This window comes from Myotis yumanensis, unplaced genomic scaffold, assembly GCF_028538775.1.
Source record: "Myotis yumanensis isolate MYYU_CA2020_CCGP unplaced genomic scaffold, mMyoYum1.0.hap1 SCAF_14, whole genome shotgun sequence".
Classification (NCBI taxonomy): domain Eukaryota; kingdom Metazoa; phylum Chordata; class Mammalia; order Chiroptera; family Vespertilionidae; genus Myotis; species Myotis yumanensis.
In genome coordinates, this window is record NW_027223765.1 from 40115649 (window position 1) to 40138860 (window position 23212).

The 23212-nt window shown below is 55.0% G+C and overlaps 2 protein-coding genes across 2 annotated transcripts; one reads left to right on the forward strand and one right to left on the reverse strand.

The window, feature by feature from the left end:
* Positions 1–1841: 1841 nt before the first annotated feature.
* LOC138992647 (musculoskeletal embryonic nuclear protein 1-like) lies at positions 1842–4032 on the reverse strand. The gene is made up of 3 exons (XM_070391488.1): positions 4017–4032; positions 3769–3918; positions 1842–2127 (listed from the first exon to the last, which is right to left on the reverse strand). The coding sequence occupies exons 1-3, from the start codon at positions 4030–4032 to the stop codon at positions 2021–2023; spliced, it is 273 nt and encodes a 90-aa protein (XP_070247589.1). The 3' UTR covers positions 1842–2020.
* A 4798-nt stretch (positions 4033–8830) lies between these two features.
* LOC138992203 (inter-alpha-trypsin inhibitor heavy chain H3-like) lies at positions 8831–22569 on the forward strand. The gene is made up of 22 exons (XM_070390750.1): positions 8831–8923; positions 9574–9591; positions 10414–10580; positions 10660–10764; positions 11030–11192; positions 11736–11849; positions 12912–13037; positions 13333–13449; positions 13921–14089; positions 14663–14788; positions 15090–15271; positions 16430–16615; positions 16781–16920; positions 17569–17723; positions 18390–18404; positions 19416–19439; positions 19681–19716; positions 19850–19963; positions 20463–20667; positions 21350–21519; positions 21703–21814; positions 22136–22569. The coding sequence occupies exons 1-22, from the start codon at positions 8831–8833 to the stop codon at positions 22263–22265; spliced, it is 2667 nt and encodes an 888-aa protein (XP_070246851.1). The 3' UTR covers positions 22266–22569.
* Positions 22570–23212: the final 643 nt, after the last annotated feature.

A 23212-nucleotide genomic window follows, 5' to 3' on the forward strand; every position in this document is an offset into this window, starting at 1 on the left:
GGGCCGTAGTTTGCCCATGGCTGGTCTAGAACCTTCCCAGGTCACCATTACCCTTTACACCAGTCGTCCACCAACAAGCGCCCTGGGGCCTGGGGACACAACAGCGAACCAGCCCACTCTCCATCAGCCTAGCCTGGAGGAGACAGAGGGGTGGCTGGGAAGAGGAGGGCGGGGGCAGCTTCCGGGAGGAAGGAGCCTGCAGGCCAGGTTGGTGTGACTGGGCAGTGGGGCCCTACAGGCCCTGAGCACTCCTTGGGGTGTCTGAGTGGGGCAACATCTGCTGGGGTCAAGGACGGGTGGATCTGCCTTATTTCTGGGGTGAGAGGCTGGGCCCAGGAGACCCTTCTCTCTCCTGGGGTCCCAGGCTGCTGTTCAGGCCCCATTAACCTAGCCAGGGCTCTGGGTGCAACTCCAGCAAGGCCCCCAACACAAGACCTGCACTTTGGCAACACAAACCGAGAGCCAAAAAGATGCCACGCCTTGTGGCCCAGAGGCCTCCCTCTGGGGAATTTACTGAACGTGTGGAACAAACAAGAAGGGACAGAGCTCCTCCAGGGGGCGATTCCCTGTGGTGGCCTGTACACACAGGTGACCTGCATGGAGGTCAGTCACTGAAGGGGAAAGGGCAGACGGCTGCTCTGTCAGCACACCAAGGCAGTGCCCTTGTCACCAGCCCAGACCCATGGAGGGTGGCCCCAGGCCTGAGGTACGATTACCTATGACTTTAGATTTTCTTTTAATAAAGTTGAAATGATTTCTTTTTAAATTGGTTTTAGAGGAAGGGAGGCAGGGAGAGAGGGTGTGGGAGGGGGAGAGAGAGAAAGGAAGAGAGAAAGACACATCGATGTGAGGGAGAAACATGTACCGGCTGCCTCCTGTAGGCACTCGCACAGGGGATCAAACCTGAGCCATAGCAGCCAGGGCTAAAGTGGAAAAGCTCTTAAAACAAACAGCAATAAAAGGTCTGCTCCCTCAGAGCAGAGAAAACAGGCCCAGCCTGGAAACAGCTATATAAGGAAGCCAGGTTAGGCCGGGACATGGGAAAGGCTCAGAGCAGCCAGCTCCACCTGCCCAGGGGACAGGCAGGGCTTCCCTACGGGCACAGCCCTCAGCCAAGCATGGGAGCCCAGGCCCTGCCAGCCCAGCCCTGGGCTGTCCGTGTTCTTGCTGTCACAGCTGGACAGGCCTCTGTACTTCCTGAATCTGAGAGCTCCATGCACACAGGGGACACTGAGGCCTGAAGAGGAAAGGATCTCACCCAAACCCAGAACCCAGCCTTCCCAGGCCTCAGGCAGAGCTGTGGGAGGGACAAGGGGAGGTTCACCTGGAGATGGGAGGGGGAGCAGCTCAGGAAGCAGACTGCCACTGGCCACAGGAGCCTTGACGTGGCTTTGTCTGTGAGGGATGCAAGATGGTGAGGAGGCAGAACTAGGGCGCAGGGGGAGGCGGCCCTCAAGGTCCCTGGCTCTTGCAGAGCCTTGGGGTCCTGAGGAGCCTCTCGCTGGCTTCTGTGGAAGGCAGGGGGAGGGGCAGCCCAGGCCCACCTGCTTCACTCTGTACACGTGGCCTGTTTTGTGCACTGGGCCTCAGCTCACCTCCCTTGTCACAGACAAGGGGAAACTGAGCCTCAGGAGAGGGGAGATGGTCTGAGGTCACACAGATCAGCACCAGGTCTCCACACCCCAGGCTCTTGCGAGGATGGGGCAGTGGCAATAGCACCTCAGGATCATAAGGACCTTCCCAAAGACATGGGGGGTACAGACCATGCCCACCCGCACGCAGGGGCCATGCCAGTTCCCAAGGACACTCTCCAAATGCCAGGGCCGCCTGGGCACCCTCTTTATTGGTGTTTCCCAGGGCCTGGTGCAGAGGGCCTGGGCTGAGAGGCCAGAGTGAGGGGGGAGGGGTGGCAGTCCCAGAGGCAACAGGGGAGCAGGGGAGTGCTGGCATGAAAGAGTTCTTGGGAGACTCCTGTGTCTAGGTGTTGTCAGTGCCCAGGGGGTGGCGTGGCATGTACTTCTCAGCCAAAGACACTCTTGGCAGGCCCAGCTTTCGGCTTATCAAAGACGGTCTCAGTGCCGGTCCGGGTGCGGCTGAACACAGATGGTGCGGCAACGCCGGCTTGCTCTGCGGGCAGGATGGGGAGGTCAGAGGCCCAGCCCAGCCTCTTGGCGAGGAAAAGCCTCTTTGTTTTTTGTTTTTTTTTATTGCTTAAAGCATTACAAAGGGTATTACATATGTGTCCTTTTTTTTCCCCGCCCTTGACAATACCCCGGCTTCCCCTACCCCCCAGTGTCTTATGTCCATTGGTTATGCTCATATGCATGCATACAAGTCCTTCAGTTGATCTCTTACCCCTCTCCCTCCTGCCCCCCAACCCTCCCCGGCCTTCCCGCTGCAGTTTGACAATCTGTGTGAGGCAGTTCTGCCTCTGTATCTATTATTGTTCAAAAGTTTATAATGGTCTCTATTATCCATGAATGAGTGAGATCATGTGGTATTTTTCCTTCATTGACTGGCTTATTTCACTTAGCATAATGCTCTCCAGCCCCATCCATGCCGTTACAAATTGTAAGAGTTCCTTCTTTTTTACAGCAGCATAGTATTCCATCTTGTAGATGTACCACAGTTTTCTAATCCATTCATCTACTGATGGGCACATAGGCTGTTTCCAAATCTTAGCTATGGTGAATTGTGCTGCTATGAACATATAGGTGCATATATCCTTTCTGATTGGTGTTTCTGTTTTCTTGGGATATATTCCTAGAAGTGGGATCACAGGGTCAAATGGGAGTTCCATTTCCAGTTTTTTGAGGAAACTCCATACTGTCTTCCATAGTGGCTGCACCAGTCTGCATTCCCACTAGCAGTGCACAAGTCTTCCTTTTTCTCCACATCCTCTCCAGCACTTGTCGTTTGTTGATTTGTTGATGATAGCCAGTCTGACAGGTGTGAGATGGTACCTCATTGTTGTTTTGATTTGCATCTCTCGGATGATTAGTGACTTTGAGCATGTTTTCATATGTCTCTTGGCTTTCTGAATGTCCTCTTTTGAAAGGTGTCTATTTAGATCCTTTGCCCATTTTTTGATTGGATTGTTTATCTTCTTTTTGTTAAGTAGTATGAGTTCCCTATAAATTTTGGAGATAAGGCCCTTATCAGATATGACGTTGGCAAACATGTTTTCCCACGCAGTGGGTTTTCTTGTTGTTTTGTAGATGGTTTCTTTTGCTGTGCAGAAGCTTTTTATTTTGATGTAGTCCCATTTGTTCATTTTCTCTTTAGTTTCAACTGCCCTAGGAGCTGTATCAGTGAAGAAATTGTTTTGGCATATGTCTGAGATTTTGTTGCCTTTGGATTCTTCTAGCATTTTTATGGTTTCCTGTCGTACACATTTAAGTCCTTTATCCATTTTGAGTTTATTTTTGTGTATGGTGTAAGTTGGTGGTCTAGTTTCATTTTCTTGCATATATCTGTCCAATTTTCCCAACACCATTTATTGAAGAGACTATCTTGGCTCCATTGTATGTTCTTGCCTCCTTTGTCAAATATTAATTGAGCATATTGGTTCGGGCCGATTTCTGGGGTCTCTGTTCTATTCCATTGATCTATATGTCTGTTCTTGTGCCAGTACCAGGGGAAAGCCTCTTTGGTGGGGAGCCCCTGAGCTCTGGATTCTTAGAAAAGATCCATAGGAGCCCCATCCTACCCCCTCCTACTGACACACATCTGCGCCCCCTCGGCCCCCAGTCCCCTGAGAACACTCACCACACTCCTGCATGACCTGGTAGGTCTTGGACTTGATCGCCTGGTTCTTGGTCAGGTTCCCTCGGACGCCCTTCAGGTCCTCCTCCTTCACAGGGGGGCGCTTCTTCTTGATGGGGGCTCCCTCGGGGCCAGCCTTGGAGAGACCAGAGCCTCTTAGAACCCAGGCCTTCAGGCTGAGACCCGTCCGTTCCCACCTCTCCCTGCTCACTCAATTCAAGACAGTTCAAGGCCCCATTCATCCAGGAAACCTTCCAGACGATGCATCACCCCCTGACCCCCAACCCTGAGTCTCTCTGTCCTTTTCCACAGACTGGGAGCCGTGGCCTCACACTGTTTGCCTGGCTGTCCAAGCTCGAGCTTGGGCACAGTGGGCAAAGGGGAAAGGCACTCACTCTGAAGCTGAATTCCAGGCTTTCGGTGAATGCCAAGACCTGCTCTCCGGGTGGTGGCAGGGGGTCCCTTAGATTTGCCCCTCTCCTCCCAAACTGCCAGGATTTACCTTGTGGGCTCTGGGGTGGGAACGGGGTAGAGGAATCAGATGCCCATGAAGTCACATTCCCGTCAGCATCTACCCATGGAGCAGACTGGTCTGTCTGTCCCTCCAGAGCTGGGACACCCAGCCTCAGTGGGCAGAGATGTGGGTGTCGGGTACTGAAGCCAGGGGACTGGTCAGCTCTGCAGTTGGGCATCCAGTCAGGGTCACCTCCAATGTGAATGCCAAGGCTCAGAGATCCAAAGAGGGCTTGTCCTGGTGAGGGTCTTGACCCTCAAAAGGCTGTGATCAAACGAACGCACAGTGAAACTGAAGTGTAAGGAGGCCTGGGAGCAAACGGACAGAGGCCCCATTAGCAAAGAGAAAGGTCCCGTGGGCCCAGAGCCCCCTGGGTGGGATGGTCACAGCCACAGTGCTTCTCCTTGTGGCCTTCCTGCAGGAAGTATTCTGTGGGGGCACCTACCCACCAAACCTCTCTCCCAGCCAGATTCCTTTGGAATTGGTCCAAAAAGACAGGAGGTGTGACCAGCTGACAATACAGCTGCTTCTCTATAGCAGGTGAACTAAATGAGGGGCGTTGATGCCAACATTTATGAGAAACAGTCAAGCTCTTGAATAAATTCAAGCAATTCTTAAACCTCCAGTGAGCACCTACTAAGTGCAAGGCATGAACAAAGCTCCCTGCCAGTAACTGCTGCCTCCAACGTGCCTTTCCAGGACAATTCTTTTACCCCTTTGATTATAAAGTGTTCGACCTGCACCCAGGCTCTGACCCCACAAAGACAGACGCCACAATGGTGATGAAGAACCAACGACTTACCGTCACCAGGTGGGTGGGATGCTCTCCTAGCATCTCTGCCCTTGGCGTTGCCCATCATTGGTACAAGCCTTCCTCCTGGTGTCACATGGGGGGTGGGGGGGGGGGTGAGCTTCCTGGGAGGTGTAGCCCTGCTGGATCCTAAAGGTGACCCCAGCCGCCTTGTCTCTCCCCAGGGGCTTGCAAAAAGACTACAGCAAGGACCCCCGGCATGGGGCCCAGGTGACCTGCTGGTTCGTCCACAACAATGGGGCCGGCCTGATCGCTGGTGTTCACACTGACTACATCGTCCCCACTATCTTCTGAGCCCCCAGCCAGCACACCTGCCCTGCCCTGGAGGAGGAGAGCATCCTGACCTGTTGCCCAGGCCACCCCTCCCTCTTCAAGGCGTCCCCCATGTCAAAGCATCCATGACTTCCATTAAAGGTAGACTATGCCCCTTCCAGGCTGGCTGCTCTTTGGCAGGGAGAATGGCAGGGAGGCAATTCAAGATGCTGCCTCTCAGAAGGGCTTGGAGGTCACAGCAGAACTAGAGGCTGGGAGGTCACCCCCATCCATTCGCCCGCACCCCATCCTGTTCTCCCCTCCCCCCTGTCCCCTGCCCTCTGCCCTCTGAATGTCCTGAGAGTACCCCACCGCTCCTCCCACAGGTTCAGGGACCAAATGACACTCTGGCAGCATGTACAGGAATGACCAGCCACAACCACTCCTGACTCAGTGCTTCCTGTAGCCAGGCACTGTTCTAAGTGCCTTCGTTGAATGAACTCAATGCATGCTCCCAGCAGCACTAGGGGAGACTTTTATCAGGCCCCTTGATAGCTAAGGAAACTGAGGTTAGGTAATTTGTTCCAAATCACTCACCTTCTAAGTGGCAGAGCTGAGATTTGAACCCGTGCGGTCTGGCATCAGCATCTGAGTGCTTTACGACTCCCATATCAACACTCCAGTCCCATGGGCAACTGGTAGACAAAGCCTTGTGGGATTTGATTCCAGAAGTTCCAAAGCATCACTTAAAATGAATGTATGAAACAAGAAAGAAAGAAGTGCTACCAGTAGCTGGAGGCTGCACCCCTGGACTCAGAGTCTCAGGAGACAGTTCCTGTCCCCACCCTTTGTTCCTTCCCCAGTGGAAGGGTAGCAACCTCTGACAGCGAGATAATATTTCCCAAAGGCAGAGGCGGCCACTGCTCACAAGCTGCGATTTCAGGGGCCCGGAGCAGCAGCTCTCTGGCTCCTCACACTGATTCCTGGACTATTCCCCCAGGGTCCCTTCCTTCCCATGGCTTTGCCTGGGGCCCAGTTAAAGTCCAATGTGAAAGGGTGCAGGTGCAGGGACTGAGGTGAACCTGTACTTCAGGATGCTGCCGGCCCTTCTGGTGGAAGTGGACAGGCCCCCACTCTCTCCTCTCCAAAGGCTTTCTGCCTTTTCTCCGTCAGTTCCCACTCCCAGTGAGGCCCACGAGGGCCCACATCAACAACACAAACGCTGAGCTCCATGGCTGCTCCTGGCCCAGGGAACACAGGGCCCTCCACCGCAGGCCGCGGGGCGGCCAATGGAGTTCCAGACACCAATCTGTTGTCTGGAGTCTCCCGGGCTTCTCCAGGGAGAGCCGGGGGCTGCCAGCTGGGGGTCACTCTGAGCAAGGCTCTGCCCCATTGGGGCCTCATTTCCCCTCCTGTAGCAAGGAAATGGCTGAGCCTGAGGGTCTCTTATGTTCTATCTAAGCCTACATCCTGCACGATGACCGGAGGTTCCTCCAAGTCTCCAGCTGTCCCTCAGGAGCCCCTTGAGCAACCTCAGATTGCTATTTCAAGTTGTCCCTCCCACACAACCTGAAGCATTGGGGATGAGGTGGTTTCTCCCTCTGTTTCTCTGTTCCTAGCAGTCAACTCTCTCTGCACATGTCACAATCAGGGGCAGAACTACCAGCCAAAGCGATGGTACAATCCATAAATTAGCTGCCCTGACAAGATCCCACGCATTCTTGTCAACTCCATTAAGAGTGGCTGAGTGGGCCTGGCCTGTGTGTCTCAGTGGTTGAGCCTCAACCTATGATTCAGGAGGTCATGGTTCGATTCCCAGTTAGGGCACATGCCTGGGTTGCAGGCTCGATCTGCAGTAGGGAGCATGCAGTCAATCAATGATTCTCTCGCTTATCATTGATATTTTTATCTCTCTTTCCCCCTCCCTTCCTCTCTGAAATCAATAAAAATATATTAAAGAAAAAACAAAAACAGAGAGAGTTGCTGATTGGGAGGATTACTGGGTCACTTTGCTCATAGCTGCCACTTTGGAAGGTCCAGGGGCTGGTAGGGCCCTGGTGTGGCCCAGGAGTCTTGTTCCCCACTAGGAGGAAACCAGACCCTGCCTTCGAAGCTTCCGTTGTCCTGGAGGCTAGCCCTCCAGCCTCACTGGACACTGTTGGAAAATGACTCTATTTTATTTTTTAATCCTCATCTGAGGACATGTATTTAGCGATTTTCAGAGAGAGAGGAAGGGAGAGGGGGAGAGAGGGGAACATTGATCTGTTGTCTTCTGCACTTGCCCCAACTGGGGATCAAAACCGTAACCCAGGTCTGTGCCCTGACTGGGAATCAAACCTGCAACCCAGGTATGTGCCCTGCTGGGAACCGAACCTACAATCTTTTGGTGTATGGATGATGCTCCAACCAACTGAGGCCCTCTGCCAGGGCAGGAAATGACTCTTTAAGAAGTTGAGGGCAGCTGAGTCACTGGCCAGGTCCTGGGAATTCAGGGATGAATGTGACATGGCCTGGCCCTCCTGCAGCCCAGAGTCTAGAGGCCCTAATCAGGCCTCAACATTTAAACCTCAGCACAGGGTGACAATGCAGCAAAGCTGCCTGTGGTGAGCTAGGGATGAAAGAGGAAGGCTCCGGAGGAGGGCACAGGGGCTGGCAGAGATGAGAGATGAGAGATGCGATGTGCAGACTAGGGGAGGGCATGCCAGGGGTGGAGAGAAAGTTCAGAAAAGCAAGCTGGAATCAGGTAACAGAGAGAACTGGGCCACAGGACTTAGGTTTCATCCTTTCCCTAGGACTGTGGTCGGCAAACTCATTAGTCAACAGAGCCAAATATCAACAGTACAACGATTGAAATTTCTTCTGAGAGCTAAGTTTTTTTAACTTAAACTATATAGGTAGGTACATTGTTATTAACTTAATTAGGGTACTCCTAAGGCTTAGGAAGAGCCACACTCAGGGGGCCAAAGAGCCGCATGTGGCTCGCGAGAAGCAGTTTACCGACTGCTGCCCTAGGGCCATGAGAACCAGAGAAGGATACTCAGCAAGGGCTGTAGCCATGGAAATCAGAGCCTTAGAGTGATAGGTCTGGTTCCGTGGCCTGGCCGCCTTGAGCAGGGGGTGGTTGCGATCCAGGGGCCATGGCCAGTGGTGCGGGTAAGAGGCAATGAGGCTGACAGATGCTATTTGCTCTAAATGTGACTCCACACCTTTTTCCCACCCAGGGAGTCCCAGGGCTCACTTGCCAACACACAGCTTCTGCTGACCCCAGGCCTCCATGTCCCCCAGTCTCTGGGAGTGAAATTCCAATGCTGTTGACAGTACCCACGGGGCCACTTTGGTTCAGGCAAATCCAGGCCCCGTTACTCCATCCACACACCAGATTCCCAGACAGCCTCCGCCTCCCGCTCCTCCCGCACTGCTGGAGGTCACTGACCCCGAAGGTCAGCTGGCTCATATAAAGACTGAGGGCCAGGCCTGCGTGTTCAGCGATGGCGTCTGCTTGGTGGCCCTGCCTCATCGTGGCCCTGCTCTCCAGCTCCGTGGCCTTTGGCTTCCCAAGAAGCCCCTCCAGGCCACTTGAGGTAAGTCTGTCCTCTCTTCACAATCTGGATCCATCACGGGGCAGAGGTCCCAGCCTGGGAGGTCCTCTACATGTGGGAGGGGGAGGTAGAGGGCGGGGTCATGAGCTGCAGGGAACAGGGCTGGGTTTTGGGAGAACTGGGCTCCAAACTTACCCTTTGATTCTGGCCAAGGCTCTTAGTTCTCCCTGGGCCTCTGTTTCCCCACCTGTCAAATGGGTGATACACCACGAACTGCTCACCTCACTGAGCAACTGTGAAGGTCCACCTCTGAGAAAAGGGCAGAGGCGCCTAGGAAGGGCTGGGCTGAGCCCTGTGGTGTGCAGGGGTGCGGGGTGCTGTGCGAGGAGGCCTCATGGACCCGGGTGCAGGGACAGGCAGAGTGAGCCGAGGTCTGTGGAGCAGGGGAAAAGCCCTGTCCTGCTCCCCTGGGAAGCCTGAGACCTGCTCTCTCCGGATCTCACTTCCCCCATCTATTCAGAGCCCTTCCTACTCTGACAAGTGGCTCCAGGTGGGTCCTACATCCAGAGGCCCTTCAAGGTGTGTGGGCGGGTGGGGGTAAGCACTGAACCCTGGCCTCTGCCAAGAACTTGCCCCCCAGCCACAGTGGCCTTGACCTTGACCTGACAGTGTGTTTGTCTTTGCTTTTCCAGAAACGCAGCGTCGATGAGGTGAGGACTTTCACCAGGGAGGGGGCATGGTGCGCGGGGCAGGGTGGAGCTGGTTGCTCAACAGCTGAAGAGTTGGGCCATAGCAGCAGGTCCTGCACAGCTGACAAACAGCTCACAGCCCCTACCCTGCCAGACCCCCATGTGACTCAAGACCCCCAGGAAAGAGTGCCATAGAACCATGCCCCCTAGGTCCTCCCCAGAGGCAGCCCAGGATGGCCATTGCACCATCCTTCCTTCCACAAACACTTACCCAGCGGTAGCTGGTACCGGGTTGGGTGGTGAAAGGCCTCATCACACCTTCACGGAGCAATCTTTATATCCACGTTTAACCCAGACATCTCCCTAGAGCCTCCCTCAGTTCAGCCGCCCTGCTCCCTGGCTTGCTCCCTCCCCTCGCCCTCTCCTCTTGGCATAATGTGAAGTTCCTTCTCATGGTGCAAAACTCCCCTTCCTAAGTGACTTCTTGCTGCTGAGCAATGAGGTGGCTGAGCTAAGGAACCTGTGGGGCCCAGTGAACAGGGAGAAACTCAGGCTGAATCAGACAAGGCCTCTGCCCTCCAAGAAGCCCCTGGTCTCCGAGGGGAGAGAGGTGCTCAGGAAGGCCAGCGCATGCGAGGGGCACCAGGACTGCCCAGGCGCCCATCGTCAGGACAGAGGTGGCCAACTGGGCAGGGGGATGGAGGAGGCCACCAGGCTTCCCACACGGGTGACTGGGGTGCTTCCCAGGCAGGGCCTTGGGAAGAGGAGTGGCCAGGTTAGAAGACCTGTTTCCCAGGGCCCGGGTTGGCAGGTCAGCACTGATCACCATCCCCTCTCCCACAGAAGGCTGGCGACATTGAGGTCTACAGTACCAAGGTCAGCTGCAAGGTGACCTCCCGCTTTGCTCACAATGTTGTCACCACAAGGGCCGTCAACCGCGCAAATGCCGCCAAGGAGGTTTCCTTTGACGTGGAGCTGCCCAAGACCGCTTTCATCACCAACTTCACCCTGTGGGTGTCCCCTTGGCTGCTGGCTCTGGGCTCTGGCAGGGAGTCTGGCCCAGCATGAGCCCCAACTCTTTCCCTGCAGGACCATCGATGGTGTTACCTACCCTGGTAATGTCAAGGAGAAGGAAGTCGCCAAGAAGCAGTATGAAAAGGCTGTGTCCCAGGGCAAGACAGCTGGTTTGGTCAAGTAAGTATGGACCCCCAGGCCTGGGGAAGAATGTCTGGTCTGTAAGGGATGCAAACAACGGCAGCAGTTATTATTATTATTATTATTATTAATATTATTGCAAAATGTGTCCGTAATTCTCACCACATTATCCCATTTTGATGTTGAGGTAAATGAGGCTTAGAGTGAGTAGGTGTCTCCCCCAAGGGGCTGACATGAACCCAAGGCTCAGGATGGGTGGGGTTGTGCAGTCTGTGGGGCAGTCGCTATCTTGCATCCCATTCAGGGCCTCTGGGCGGAAGTTGGAGAAATTCACGGTGTCAGTCAATGTGGCTGCGGGCAGCAACGTCACGTTTGAGCTAACCTATGAAGAGCTGCTGAAGAGGAACAAGGGCAAGTATGAGATGTATCTTAAGGTCCAGCCCAAACAACTGGTCAAGGACTTTGAGGTAAGCAAACACCTCTGCAGACCCTGCTGAAACTGTGGGCACAGGATGGGAGGTTGGGGAAGGGCCCCTGGAGTAGAGCTCGGAGCAAAGTCAAGGACACAGAAGTCCAGGCCTCAACACTTGGTTGAGGAAGCTCGGGGGAATTCCAATGGCTCTGGCCATAGCAACTGGGCCAAGGGGAGGAGGAGGCTGGGCTGGACTCACCCAGATCTTTGGATGCTGGGCCCTTGGGGCAACATCACAAAGTGTCTCTGTATAGCTGGTAACTGGTTATAACGGTGCTCTACCTACATCAGATCAGAAATGGTTTCATGGTGGAAATTGGACACCACCTGGCAGGCCATTGGAGAGCTTTGGGGTTAGAGTACCATTGAAGGGCCCTTTTGTTCATTTTCTTGGTGGGAGACACCAGGTGTGGCTGTCACAGAGTTGTCCTAGAAGCTGGTCCCTGCACCACCACTGACCCATCGCTGTGGGCCCTGTCCTAGAGGTTGGCCTCTGTACTGTCACTGAGTAACATCTCCTTATCTTTGGACATTGCAGATTGAGGTAGACATCTTTGAGCCCCAGGGCATTAGCATGCTGGATGCTCAGGCCTCATTCATCACCAATGACCTCCTGGGAAACGCCCTCAGCAAGTCCTTCTCAGGAAAAAAGGTGGTATAGATGCCTCTCAGGCCTGGGGGGCAGGGGCAGGAACCCAGACCCTAGCAGGACCAGTCTGAGCCCTAAGGCTTGGCTGATGCTCGTGAGCGTGTGTCTATCTGCTGCCATCACTGTCTCCCTGGCCACCTGGTCAGGACTGGGGATGCTGGAGGCAGGGGGCTGCTTGCTGAGGATGACCCGCCTGAGGAACTGACCTGCCCCAGCAGCCCTTCCCCAACCGCTCATCCTGTCCCCCAGTTTCAGCAGGGCCAGTAGGGGCGCTTGATTACCTCAAAGTGCTTGGCCAGTTGCTTGGGCTGGAACTGGTATGTGTGGGGGACCACTTATAAAGCCCAGTGTCATTCTACCTTGGGAGGTAGGCAGGTCAGGTGACTGCCCCTGTTTTACAGATAAGGAGACTGAGGCCAGAGGGAGTCATTTAGATCTGCTAACTCCACATTGAGGGGGTGGAAGTTGAAAGGGAACTTTACTCTTGGTGCTAGTGGTTGACTCTGATCCCCAAGGCCCTACTATTCCAGGGTCTTGCTGACCATGGGCTGTGGATGCATGCATGTGTACACGAATAGCAAACATAAGTCACTCAGGATTTGTAGGGCGAGGCCCAAGGTGCACACACTCAGAGGGCTGCTGGCTTCTGCAGGGCAGTGCCTGCTCCCACCTCCCTGCTTTGCTGCCTTTCCCCTCCTCCTCCTCTTGGCACCAACACATACCACCCAACACGAAACTCCTTTTCACGGTGCACAGCTCCCCTCCCTAAGTGGCTTCTCAGTGCTGAAGGCCAAGTAGGCTGAACACAGGGACTTAGCTGAACAGGGAAAGACAAAGGCTGCATCAGATAAGGCCACTGTCCTCCAAGTTGCCCCTGATCTCCCAGGAGAGAGCAGTGCTCAGGAAGTCCAGTGTATGCTGGGTGGTGGCAGGACTGCTGGGTGCCCACCTCTGGGCTTCTCCCTAGGAGGGCTGTGCCTCGGCCCCGAAGGTACCCATGGGCTGAGGGCTGCAGTGGGCAGTGCCTCTACAAGCTGAGCAAGACCCCCCATGTCCCTCCCTCAGGGCCATGTGTCCTTCAAGCCCAGCTTGGACCAACAGCGTTCATGCCCAACCTGTGGAGACACCCTCCTCAACGGAGACTTCATCGTAACCTACGATGTGAACAGAGAGTCTCCAGCCAACGTGCAGGTACCTCCCTACTGGCTTCATCAGGCTGGTGGATTCCGCATCACAGTGGATGAGGGCTGGGGGGTGGGGGGAGAGGGGCCTCAGCTGCATCTAGCGCCATCACCCTGGATACTTGGTCCAAGGCCACCTTTCCTGCAGGGCATGGGGGTGGCAGGCAGACCAGAACGTGTGTGGCACACTCAGGAGGGTGGGAACTGACATCATCTTCTCGCCCTGCTAACTGTCAGCTTTTATTTGCAAGATTAGCCAGGTTGCTTCATGGACATGACCTCTCATCTCTCTCTCCCCTCTCCAGATAGTCAATGGCTACTTTGTGCACTTCTTTGCACCTCAAGGCCTTCCTGTGGTGCCTAAGAATGTGGTCTTCGTGATTGATATCAGCGGCTCCATGTCTGGCCGGAAAATAGAGCAGGTACTCTCTTCTGTGCAAGTGGGGGTGAGAGGTGGGGGGTAGATATTTTTTAAAAATCCTCACCCAAGGATATGCTTATAGATTTATAGAGAGAGGGGAAGGCAGGGGAAGAGAAACATCGATGTGAGAGAGAAAGGAATCGGTAGCCTCCTGTAGGTGCACCAACTGGGGATTGAGCCTGCAACCTAGGTATTTGCCCTGACCAGCAATCAAACCTACAGCCTCTTTGGGGTACGGGACAACACTGCAACCAACTGAGCCACCCAGGTTGGGCGACAGTTTTGTTTTAAGTGGACAAAGTTGATGTTTCCAGTGAAAGAGGAGGAAAGAGAATAGGATAAAAAAGGCACAAATGCCCACCCCCATTGTTGCAGGCCACAGGGGCCCCACTGCCAGCCCAGCTGTGAAGAAACCAGGCTGTCGGTGGCTGCCTCTCCCAGCTTCTTGTCTGCCTGTCTTTCTCTTTCCCAGACAAGGGATGCCCTCCTCAAAATCCTGGAGGATATAAAAGAGGAGGACTACCTGAATTTCATTCTGTTCGATTCCCATGTGACCACTTGGAAAGACACTTTAGTTCAAGCCACTGCTGAGAACATCCAGGAGGCCAGGGAGTTTGTGAAGAACATTAGAGATCGAGGAAGTAAGAACAGAGGAGAGAGCAACGTTCTCACTGCCCCTCCCTCTGCCTGAGCAGCCTGTTTCCCTCCTCCCTGGGGCACAGGCTTTGCTGGCCAGGCCGGCAGACCCTGGCTGGGGGTAGAGGCGGGAGTGGGGTGGGGTCCTCAGGCTTGATCTCAGGGTCTAAGAAAACCCATCTGTCTGTTTCTAACCCATGTTGCTGGTGAACCACAACTCCCAGCAAGATCAGGCCACAGAGAACCTTTACTGTTGGTCGTTTCTTACAGAAAATCACAAGTGATGTCTGTACTGTTCCCCTCTCCTCCCAGTGAAGGGCCAGGAGTCCATCTGACTGATTCCCAAATTTTTTTTTCCATCACCGTGTGCTTCTATTCCTACAGCAACCCTGAGAGGCAGTTTGACCCCCATTTGAAAGGTTAAATCATTCATTCTTCACTCACTAGTCAGTGTTTACTGAGTACCACCACGTACTGGCAGACAGAGTCCTTGGGTACATGATCAGGGCCAATGTCCCAACCCCCTCCTCCACGATGGTCCCCCGAGGGCCCCTCTCATGGTGCTCTCTGTGTAACAGTGACCAACATCAACGACGGGCTGCTGACAGGCATCAGCATGCTGAACAAGGCCCGGGAGGAGCACACAGTGCCAGAGAGGAGCACCTCCATCGTCATCATGCTGACCGACGGGGATGCCAATGTTGGTGAGGCAGGCGGCCGTGGCTCTAAATCAGAACCGCAGTGCCTGGCTGCCGCTCCTGGCTCGGTAGCCCGCTTGCTTCAAGACCTTGGGCAGGTCTCCCCTGGGCTCCTACTGACTGCGAGCCCCTTGAGGGGAGGGACCTGCCTCCCCCTCCCAGGACTCCCCACCCTCTGGCCTGACAAAGGCTACTGACAACGACCCCTCCCGCACTTCATGTACAGGAGTCAGATCTCTTCAGACAGAGTGAGTCCAGACAGTTGTCTGGGTGGTGGCTAGAGTGTGAACACCCCTTTATCCTGCAGGTGAAAGCAGACCCGCTAAAATACAGGAGAACGTGCTGAGTGCCATTGGAGGCAGGTTCCCCTTATATACCCTGGGCTTTGGCAACAATCTGAATTATAACTTCCTGGAAAGCTTGGCCCTGGAGAACGATGGGTTCGCCCGGCGCATTTATGAGGATTCCGATGCCAACTTGCAGCTGCAGGTGTGCCTTGTCTTGCACCCCTCCAGGAATGAGGGCTCACTCCTTCCTCAGGGAGCTGTGCCATCGGGTGGTCATTTCAATAATTAGAAAGAACTTCTGCTTAAGTTGATATACCTCTGGTTCTTACCCATCATTAATGGTTCTAGCTTCGTGATCAGGCTGCATGAAGGGGTTTCTCCATAGGCTTGCCAGAGCACATATAGGACATCGCTTAAATATGAATTTCTGAAAAAAAAAAAGTAATTTTCAGTGTAAGTCTGCCCTAAAGATTGCACAGGACACGGTATTAGTTTGCGGGGGCTGCCAGGACAAAGTGCTACAAACTGAGAGGCTTACAGCAGAAATGTACTGTCTCACAGTCCTGCAGGCTGGACGTCCAAGATCAGGTGTCAACAGGGTTGGTTCCTTGTGAGGGCCCCGAGGGGGGATCTGCCAGGCCTCTCTCCCTGTCTCTTCACATCCTCTCCCCTGTGTGTCTGTCCCCTTTCCATACGGACACCAGGCACATTGCATTGGGGTCCATCCCAAAGACCTCATTTTGAATTGGTCACCTCTGTAAAGGCCTTGTGTCCAAACAAGGCCACATCTTGAGGGACTGGGGGTAAGGAATTTAACCTACGTATTTGGGTATTTGGGGGGCACACAATTCATCCCATAACAGACATACTTATAATCAAAATCAACTTCTTGTTTATCTGACATTCCAACTTTACTGCATGTCCTGTACTTTCATTCACTAAATCTGGCAACACCAACCCTTCCTGGCACAGGTGCCTGTATCTCCGCCTCTGCCGTGGACCCCTGGGCCTCCATCCCCACCTGCTCCCACCCTACACCATCTCTAGGCAGCCTCTCCTCCTGTCCTCTCCTCCTTCCCTTCATTCCAACAAGCATTTCTTGAGTGCTTTCTAGTGCAAGAACACTTGTATTTTTCTGGGTGCGGGGGGCTGGGGTGGGGTGGGGTTGGGGTAGCAGAGGGAGCCCCCACACACGGAAGGGCACAGCCAGGCCCATGTAGAAGTGGGGTTCAGGTTGGGCCCAGCCCAGCCTGTGGGACTCAACAACCTTCAGAGGCGTCAGTGAGAACCCTCCCACTCTCCTCTCCGTGCCCGCCTGCCCTGGTGGCCTGAGATGACCAGGTCCCTTCTCGGACTCCAGGGCTTCTATGAGGAGGTGGCCAACCCGCTGCTGACGGCAGTGGAGGTGGAGTACCCTGAGAACGCTATCCTGGACCTGACCCGCAACACTTACCAGCACTTCTATGATGGCTCTGAGATCGTGGTGGCTGGGCGCCTGGTGGACGAGGACATGAACAACTTTAAGGCAGATGTGAAGGGCCACGGGGTAAGCTGGGCTGGGCGTGGATATGGGCTGGGGATGGGGGATCAAGCAGTGATGGAGCCTGTGCCTACAGGCTGACGGTCCAGCAGTGGCAGCCCCTGAACCGGGCCCACCTGGCTTCAGGCCTCCATTCCTTGTGCTTCTCACCTTCTCCCACCCCTGCCCCAGGCGCTCACTGACCTGACCTTCACGGAGGACGTGGACTTGAAGGAGATGGAGAAGGCCCTGCAGGAGCAGGACTACATTTTCGGGAGCTACATCGAGCGGCTCTGGGCCTACCTCACCATTGAGCAGCTGCTGGACAAACGGTGACCCAGGACCACCCCTCACAGAGCCGGCCCCGCACTGGGCCCTAGCACTGCCCCAGCCTCTCCCTGTGCCTGCCCCTGGCAGGCTCTGCTCTGCGGGTGCCCAAGAGGAAGATGACCGGGCCACACCTGGGAAGGAAGTGCACCCCAGGGTCATGCTTGGCTGGTCTGCCCTCTTTTTTCCCCAGTCCATCAGAATGTTTTCCAGGGCAGAGCCCAGCCTGACATCCAGGGACAGCGATGGAGAGCGATGCCCTCAGTCCCCAGAGGGCAGAGCCGGGGCCCACTGGAGAGGCATGTCAGCCTCCTATTAGGAGGGACTAGCCTGTGAAGTCCCTGGTGCAGGGCCTGGAGCCTGCTGAGCACTCACCAGGAGTGGCTGTTGCAGTGGCCATTGCAAGCCCCTTATATGTTATAGCTGGGGAGACGGAGGCCCCTCAGAGAGGAAGCACAGATGGAGGAAGCCTGTCCATCTGTCCCAGGGAGCTGGTGAACCAGTATTTTCTGAGCTCTAGCAGGCTCCACCCTGGGCACAGGGGGTCCTGGGCTGCCACTGGGGCTCCTGGCCTGGTGCTGGGGGTCAATGTAGGGACGATGGGCAGGGAGCTGAACTCCAGGCTGACCCTTTCGCCACGCCCCTCCCTACAGCAAGAACGCCCATGGAAGTGAGAAGGAGAACCTCACAGCCCAGGCCCTGGACCTGTCCCTCAAGTACCACTTTGTGACTCCACTGACCTCCATGGTGGTGACCAAGCCTGAGGACACTGAGAACCAGATGGCTATTGCTGACAAGCCTGGCGAAGGTGGACACGGGGAGTGAAGGCCAGAACTGGGAGGCCTTCCTCTAGGACGGGGGACTTGGGGGTCCTGAGAGGAGTGGGCCAGGCTGGGCAGACCCAGTCCCACTGAAGAGCAGGCCCAGGGGCACTGAAGGAAAGCTGGCCAAGCGCTGGGGAGTGTGTGTGGAGGGAGTGAAGCCAGCATTGTGGACAGTGGGGGGTGGGGGGATCAGGGGCCTCTGAGTCTCTAAGGGGATAGGAGTACAGGAGTGAGGACCCTGACCAGGGTCACTTCCGGGAGAGGGACTTAGGCTGCAACATGGAAGGACTCAGTTAGATAGGGAGAAGCACTCCCAGGCTTAAAGCTAAGCCCTGAGCACTCGCCTGGGGATGGCCAGAGGAAAAGGCTCTGAGACCTGGAGGCTGGGACCAGGCTGCTCACCATACCCCAAGAGAGGAGTCCTGAGTATCCCACAACTGGCCACATGGGCTGGGGGTGTGGGCATCAGGGGGCATGGGAGGCAAAGAGCTGGTCCAGGCCAGGTCAGGAGCTCCTGGTTCTGGGAGCACAGCTGGCTGCTGGGAGGCCCACAGCCTGGGGCTGGTTGGACAGGCAGCATATTGATCACATTGGCCCAGACCCCAGGAGTCTGTGGCTTCTAACACATTTCTCCCTTTCTTCCCTCACAGGGCCTGAGGAATCAGGTGAGCTTCAGCCAGCAGCTGGGTGGGGTCTTGGGAGGGAGACAAGAGAGAACCCAGGAGGCCTTTCTGAGTTCGCCTGGGCTCAGGTCCCTGCTCTGCTGCCCACTCATGAGCAACTTTGGGCCTGGCTCTGCCCCTCTCTGAGCACCAGGGCCCTTGTCCGTTGATTGGAGGTGACTTCCTCTGCCCAAGGAGGGACAGTCAGTAGGAGAGTATTATGTGGCCTGCAAAAGGAGCATGTCCCATATCAGGCATCACACTTGATGAGTCCAGGGCAACCCTCTGAGTAAGGTTCTCATTTTACTGTGAGGAAACTGAGGCACAGAGGTTAGGTCTGTGTACGCAAGGACTCCGACCGCAGGTGGCTGAGCCTGGGCTTTGGCCCAGACAGCCTGGTTGCAGTGCCTGAGCTGGAATTCACAGCATCCTGTGTTTCCCTCATCATAAAATTGGAGCTTCACCCCTCAAAAGCCCATCAACACCAGGCAAAGTTACCCTAGCCCCTGCCTGCCTCACCTCCATCAATACAGGTTGTTCTATCCAGCTTTCCCCTTAGAACACCCCTGCACATCACTGGTGTGTATGTGCATATGGCGTGTGTGTGTGTGTGTGTGTGTGTGTGTGTGTGTGTATTACTACCAACGACAGCTGTAAGCCTCATCGCACCCCAACAATGGATGGGGCAGGAGTTCAAGAGTGGCGGGCAGGATCTGCTGTGAGCATTACTCATGACAGACAAGTTGACCATCTGATGGCTTGCATTTTAGCGATATGAAAGTGTCATGCCCTTGGCCTTAAAATTCACCATATCTCCGCCAGTCCTAGAAAGAAGTTCCTGGGCATGCCCCCATTTCTATAGCCTAAGCTAAGGCTCAAAACCCCACCCTCTGTCTGTCAGTGCTGGGGTTTCACTGTGCACTGGTAGCCCCCAGACAGGCAAAAGGCACAGGTGTTGGGAACAGGGCACCCAAGACCCCCAGCTCACGACTGACCTTTGGCTTCTTTTTTCAGTGACTGCCGCCACGGCTTACCAGAGTGAGTAAACACTGCAACCACAGTCCCCTGCCCCAGCACAGCCCTTTGCATGCCCCTGAGTCTTCCTAAATCAGCTCCCTGGGGCAGGCAGATGGTTGGGTGCTGAGGAGATGGGGGTGGGTGGGTGTTGAGAGCATTAGGAAGCAGGAAGTGGAGGGGTATGAGCCAAGCTCTGGGTGGGGTCTGGTGCCTCCCCAGGCCTGCTTGTTTAGTTCAGACCTCTCTCCCTTTGTGTCCACAGCCAGCTACCAGCCTCCTTCTTCACCCTACTATTATGGTGAGTTCCCAGGGTCCTCTGGGGGCAAGGCTCAGGGCACAGGGCCCAGTGCCTCCTGCCAGCCTAGGAGTCCATCCCACAGAGGCCAGTGGGTGAGACCCCAGCATCAGCCCTTTCTCTGATGTGCCCTCAGTGGACGGAGACCCCCACTTCATCATCCAAGTCCGAGGGAAAAAGGATGCCATCTGCTTCAACATTGATGAAGAACCAGGCACAGTGCTGCGCCTCATTGAGGACCCCATTACAGGTGGGGGCTGCAGGGTGGGGCTGGAGCCAAGGGTCTTCCTGGGAAGGCCTGGAGACCCCCAGGGTGGGCACATGGGCCAGGTCCTCCATCTGCCCACAATGTGCCCATCTTTATACATGGGATTACATGCTGGAGAGGGCTGTCCAGAACCACAGGCTAGCCAAGTTCCCCAGGGGCCAGTGTGTTGGGGAGATGGTTAGAGTTAAGGGCAGCCTGGCCCTGCAGGCAGGACTCAACCTATGGCTGGGGAATCGTTTTTCTCTGAAAAATAATACTTCCTGGCCCAGGCAAGGAGACAGGTCTACACTGTGGGCCATCAGCCACCAGTGTGACCCAGAGTGTCTAGGAGCAGATTGGGTTAACTGGGAAGTTCTGGTCTCTTCTGGGGACCCTCACTCTGATATCTCACAGCAAGTCTGGCTGAGGAGGAAGGCACATCCTTAACGGCCAGCTGATCAGAAGACCTCCCTGGTCTCTTACTGCCCCTTGCCCCTGGCAGGCTTCACAGTAAATGGGCAGATCATTGGTGACAAGGGAAACAGCTCTAACTCTAAGAACAGAAAGACTTACCTTGGCAAAGTGGGCATTGTCAATGCTCTGATGGACTTGCGGATTGAGGTGACCACAGAGAAGATTACCCTGAAGAATGGGGCTGCACAGAGTACTTTCAGCTGGCTGGACACAGTCACGGTCACCTCCGAAAGGTAAGGCCCCATACCGGGACTCGATAGAAGAAGGCTTGAAGGATTTGTAGAAATCTGAGGACAGAAGATCCATATGGGGTTACAGGGAAGACTGGTGGCCTCAGAGTTCAGCCCCTGCCCCGGGGAAGAGTGACCATGGTAGACCTGAGCCAACCCCTAGGGTCCCTGTGAGAACCAGAATTGGTAGCTGGACAGTTCATAGGGCTGACCTTGAGGGAAGGGCTACATGGACCCAAGGATCAGGTAGGCGTGGCAATCTGGTAACAGCAAGAATCCTATTTGCATCTTCTCTGGCGGAATTTATTAGTTCCCAAGCCGCTCAGCCTCTCCTATGTCTTTAGATTACCCAGAGCCTGGGAGGCAGGGCAGGAGTGTTACTCCCACTGAGGCTCAGAAAAGGGGTAGCACCTGCCCAGGAAACTAGTGGCTGAGCTGGGACTAGATCCCAGGCCTCTGGATGCCGAGGACAGCCCCTTTCCTGCTTAAGGAGGAGCAAGAATGCATTCAGGGGAGATATAGTCGGCACCCATGACATGTCTTTCCTCCAACACCCCTGAGATAGTTTCTGGAGTCTGTGTGTTCTCAGGTGCCATGCACAGGAGGGCTCTGCCAAGATGTCCTTGATTCAGATGCCTGGTGTCATGGCCACTGTGCCCCTTGCTGTCCTCCTCTCCTCCCGTAGGTTCTCCGTGAAGACCAACAGGGAGGCTATGGTGGTCTCCTTTGGAAAAGGGATTACCTTTAAGGTGGTTCTGCACCAGGTGTGGAAGGAACATCACATCCACCTTCACTTTCTGGGCTTCTACGTGCTGGACAGTGACAAGATGTCAACAAAGTCACACGGGCTGCTGGGTATGGAATGTTCAAGCTCAGGCTGTTCAGGGCAGAGGGAAAAGCCATGTGAAAGGCCATCCTAGCCTCTCCATGGCTGGCACACAGCACCCCGCTCAGTCTTTGCCTTAACCCTGGAAGGCCAGTGGCCATGCTACCTGAGGCGATGGCAGGGGCTGACAGTGTTAATGTTTTTCTTCCCAGGACAATTCTTCCGCCCCCTTGCTTTTCAAGTGTCTGACTTCAACCCAGGCAATGACCCCTCCAAGATACATGCCACGATGCTGGTGAAGAAACATCGGCTGGCAGTCACCAGGTGCGGGGACCCATCTGACATCCTCACCCTGCCCACTAACACGCCAGGAGGAAAGAGCCCTCTGTGCCCACACACATTGGTCCAGCAGGCTTTGTCTTCTGTGGGGTTCCCTCATTTCCCTCTGGGGTCTTGGCCAGCTCGAGGCCCCTCCGAATCAGGGAAAGGCCAAACTCAGCCCCCTAGAAGGAGTAACCATGCAACCTCATTCTTGGCCAGAGAATTATGGAATTGGCAACATCACACCCTTTTTCAACCTTGGTCCATGAGCGTAGCAGCCATCTCGCCTACCTGTGTATCACAGCATCTGTCTCCCTTCTCCAGGGGCTACCAGAAAGACTACAGGAAGGATGTCCATAATGGCACACAGGTGGGCTGCTGGTTCGTCCACAACAACGGCCAAGGGGTGATTGATGGGGTCCACAGCGACTACATCGTCTCTGACCTGTTCTGAGTGGCTGGCCCAGCTGGCCTGGCATCTGGATCAGGGGCACAGAGCCAGGCCTGAGGGAGGGCTGTGACAATAGAGGACATGGTGGAAACCAGACCGCTGCCAGCCTGTGCATGCTTCTCTCGGGCCCTGCTCTGGGGAACACCAGCCGGGACCTGAGGCAGCTCAAAAGAAGGACTGGCTCCTAGGAAAGCAACATCCTGGGCCTCCCCAGCAATGCGGCTGAGGGACAGGGCTGGTTGTCGTCACAGTTTGGCAAGTCAAATGTATGAGGAAAAAATAAATAAAAAATTGACACTGGAGCAAAGAGTCTCTGAGAAGCTGAGAAGGGCTGAGTGCATTTCAGAGGCCAAAAGGGTCATGAGGAAAGTCTGGTCCTTGCTCAGGAGCTCCTTTCGGGCCCTTCAGGCCTGGAGGCCCTTCTGTTACTCAGAAGCAGAGAGTCCTCCAGGGCTGGCACAGCCTGCAGTGGATTGTAGATGCCATCCATCCACTCATTCACCCACTATCCACCCATCCATCCATCCATCCATCCACCCACCCACCCACCCACCCACTGTCTGTCTGTCCGTCCATCCATCCATCCATCCATCCACCAACCACCCATTTGTTCATCAGATAAACCCAACATTCTGGGCTAGCATCTAGGGGCACAAAGCTTATTGACCCAGTTCCTGTGAGCATGGGTGCCTCAAGTTTGCTTTCAGCTGGGCTGGGGATCCTTGGGATCCTCCAATCATACCCCACAAAGTCCTGGGTGGGGTGGGGGTCAGACCAGTTCCTGGACTAGGGGCTCTGAGAGCCTCTCCCAGCTGAATCACTGTAACTGCCCCTTCCTGGATCTCCCTGCTTCCAGAGAGAGCTTTCCACAGCAGAACCAATCATTGCTCCCTGCCTACACCCTGTCAATGACATCTCCCTCCCATTGCTCTTGGGACAAAGATAAAAGT